The sequence below is a fragment of the Myotis brandtii genome, unplaced genomic scaffold, assembly GCF_000412655.1.
Source record: "Myotis brandtii unplaced genomic scaffold, ASM41265v1 scaffold1645, whole genome shotgun sequence".
In the NCBI taxonomy this organism is placed as follows: Eukaryota; Metazoa; Chordata; class Mammalia; order Chiroptera; family Vespertilionidae; genus Myotis; species Myotis brandtii.
Window position 1 is genome coordinate 1 of NW_005356026.1, and position 2303 is coordinate 2303.

Below are 2303 nucleotides of genomic sequence, written 5' to 3' on the forward strand. Positions count from 1 at the left end.
CCCCTTTCTTCCCTGTCACTGTCCTTCAGTTCTATTCGGTTAGCTCTTTTTTTCTTTTTCCTTTTTCTTTTTTTAACTTGTGACGTTTTTATTAAATCCACAGAAGTAAAAACCATATTGTGAGGGGCCGGGGAATGAGGCTACCAAGGAATGGGAGCCAGACCACCGAAGGCAAAGGGCGCGGCTGACAGGACACGCCCAGGCTGAGCTGGCTCAGGGGCCATCACCAGGGCCACTGGACAGCTCCTGGGAGCTCAGGCCGGCACCAGGCAGGCTCAGCGGTGGGGGCTCCACCAGCACAGCAGAGAACTTGGTGTCACCAAAGGCCTCATTCATCAAAGAAGCGCTGCAGGCCGATGATGGACTGCACGTCCACCTTGTCCTCCTTCAGCTTGAACTGCTTGAACATTGGGCCAACATCCTGGGCAAACTCTTGAGGGGAGCTGTAGGGGGGGCAACAACTTCTCCTGGAGGCGGGCGCTATCAGGGTCAGGTCCAATGTGCCACCAGGCTGATCCACAGAAAAGCTGGAGTTGGTAGCCAGCTGGTGCAGGGGTCGGCAGGGCTCGTGGCAGAAAATGGCCAGCAGGACACGCTCACACTTCTGCTGGTTGGCTGGCGAGAGCTTGGCCACCACACCACTGCTGTCCCCACCGTCCAGGCTCAGGTTGCCATCCTCCTCCTTCAGGTCAGGCAGCACGTGGCAGAGTGAGCAGCTCCACTCCTCCCCGGGCACATCCTGCAGTCCAGGTGGAAGCAGAACTCCCACTGGTTGCACATGACCAGGTCACCTGGCTTCTGACAGACGCAGCAGATGGTGGCACTGTCATCCAGGGCACCAGGGCCACCAGCTGAGGCTGAGGTGCCCTCTGGAGCCACCACCTCCAGGCCAGAGCTGGTGCTGCCACTGGGGGAGACCAGGCGGGGACCCTCCCCACTGGGGCCCTCCGCCAGAGCCATCAGCAAGGGCTTGGTCTCAGGGCCCTCGGTGGCAGGCGGGGCACCAATGGCAGCCTCTGTCTCTTCCTCCTTGACAATGGCCATGCCAGGCAGGGGTTGGGCACCAGGGGTGCCGGGCACAGTCCCCAGCTGCCCGGCAGCAGCAGCTGCAGCCCCAGGCTCAATGACCATCAGGTTGGAGTCCCCGGTGGTGCTGCCTGGGAAGACCTTGACGACTGGTGGCTGGCTGTCAGCTGTGATGTCAAGATCCAGGCGCTGGAGGCTCACCCGTGGCACCTCGGGCATGAGGCCACTCATTTCACCCTCACGGGAGCGGGACCATTTCATGCCTGACACGTGGGGCTCTGCACTCAAGTAAGAGTCATCTGACGCGAAGCCATAGCTTTCTTGCACGTCCATGGGCTGGCTGCCGCCAGAGCCCTGCTTTGCTGCTCAAGAGTCCCGGAGCCCAGGGAGGGGCCATGGGCGCAGGACGCTCCGCCACGATCTTGCCCAAGGCCTCGGCACCCTTGGTCCAGGCGTTGAGGTCCCACTGGAACTTCATATCGCCATGGGGTTCCACGGGGTCGACGATCATCTTGAGAGCCTGGTGCAGCTGGAAGTAGCTCAGCTTCTTGGAGAGCAGGAGGGCCGTGTGTTTGTCACTCTCCAGAGCCCACCAGGCGAAGCGCCAGGATGTGCTCCTGGTGCTTCTGGAACTTGGTCCTGATCCAGTGCTGCCGCTGCAGGCGCTCCTGCTGCCCCTCCGTTACCTTCTGGGCGTCATTGACCAGCACGCGGCCCCGCTTGTTCAGCTCCTCCATGATCTGCAGAATAGCCATCTTCACATCCTCCTGGACACGTTTCTGCACGTCGGACACTTGGCGAACCGAGCTTCGAACCTCCTTGGTGGTGGTCTGCAGTGTGGCACGCTTGTCCCCAGGCGCTTCACCAGAGAGGCCAGGAGCTTGCGCTGGTTCCTCACGGCATCCTCCAGGAACCGGTATTGGTGGTCCTTGTGGGCGCAGAGCTGACGGTCCCGGCAGATGAGGGGGCCGCAGCCCTCGCAGAACAGCAGGAGTGGCTCGTGCTTGTGCGCGGTGCGGTACACTGTGCGCTCCCCATCTCGGGACTTGGCTGCGCGGGGGAGCGCACTGCGTGGTCCTTGGTGTACTTCACCCTCGGGTGCGCCTCCACGCAGGTCTCCACGCAGTAGCTGGTGGCCGGGGCGGCACCCTCGCAGCTGGTGCAGCACTGGTTCTGGTCCTGGGAGTCCGTGGGGGCCTTGCTGCCACCGTCACGCATGAAATAGTTCTCCGCAGTGTCTTTGGACAAGCACTGCTGCTTGCACACCGGACAGTCCA

General features: G+C 61.9%; 1 protein-coding gene across 1 annotated transcript in view; it reads right to left on the reverse strand.

Annotated features, from left to right (window-relative positions):
• Positions 1 to 46: 46 nt before the first annotated feature.
• LOC102257172 (transcription intermediary factor 1-beta-like) overlaps positions 47 to 2303 on the reverse strand; it is a 29674-nt gene continuing 27417 nt past the window's right edge. Inside the window, 7 exon segments of the mRNA XM_014536542.1 lie at positions 47 to 337; positions 339 to 741; positions 744 to 1386; positions 1388 to 1630; positions 1632 to 1882; positions 1885 to 2079; positions 2082 to 2303. Coding sequence (XP_014392028.1) covers positions 214 to 337; positions 339 to 741; positions 744 to 1386; positions 1388 to 1630; positions 1632 to 1882; positions 1885 to 2079; positions 2082 to 2303 — 2081 coding nt within the window. The 3' untranslated portion in view covers positions 47 to 213.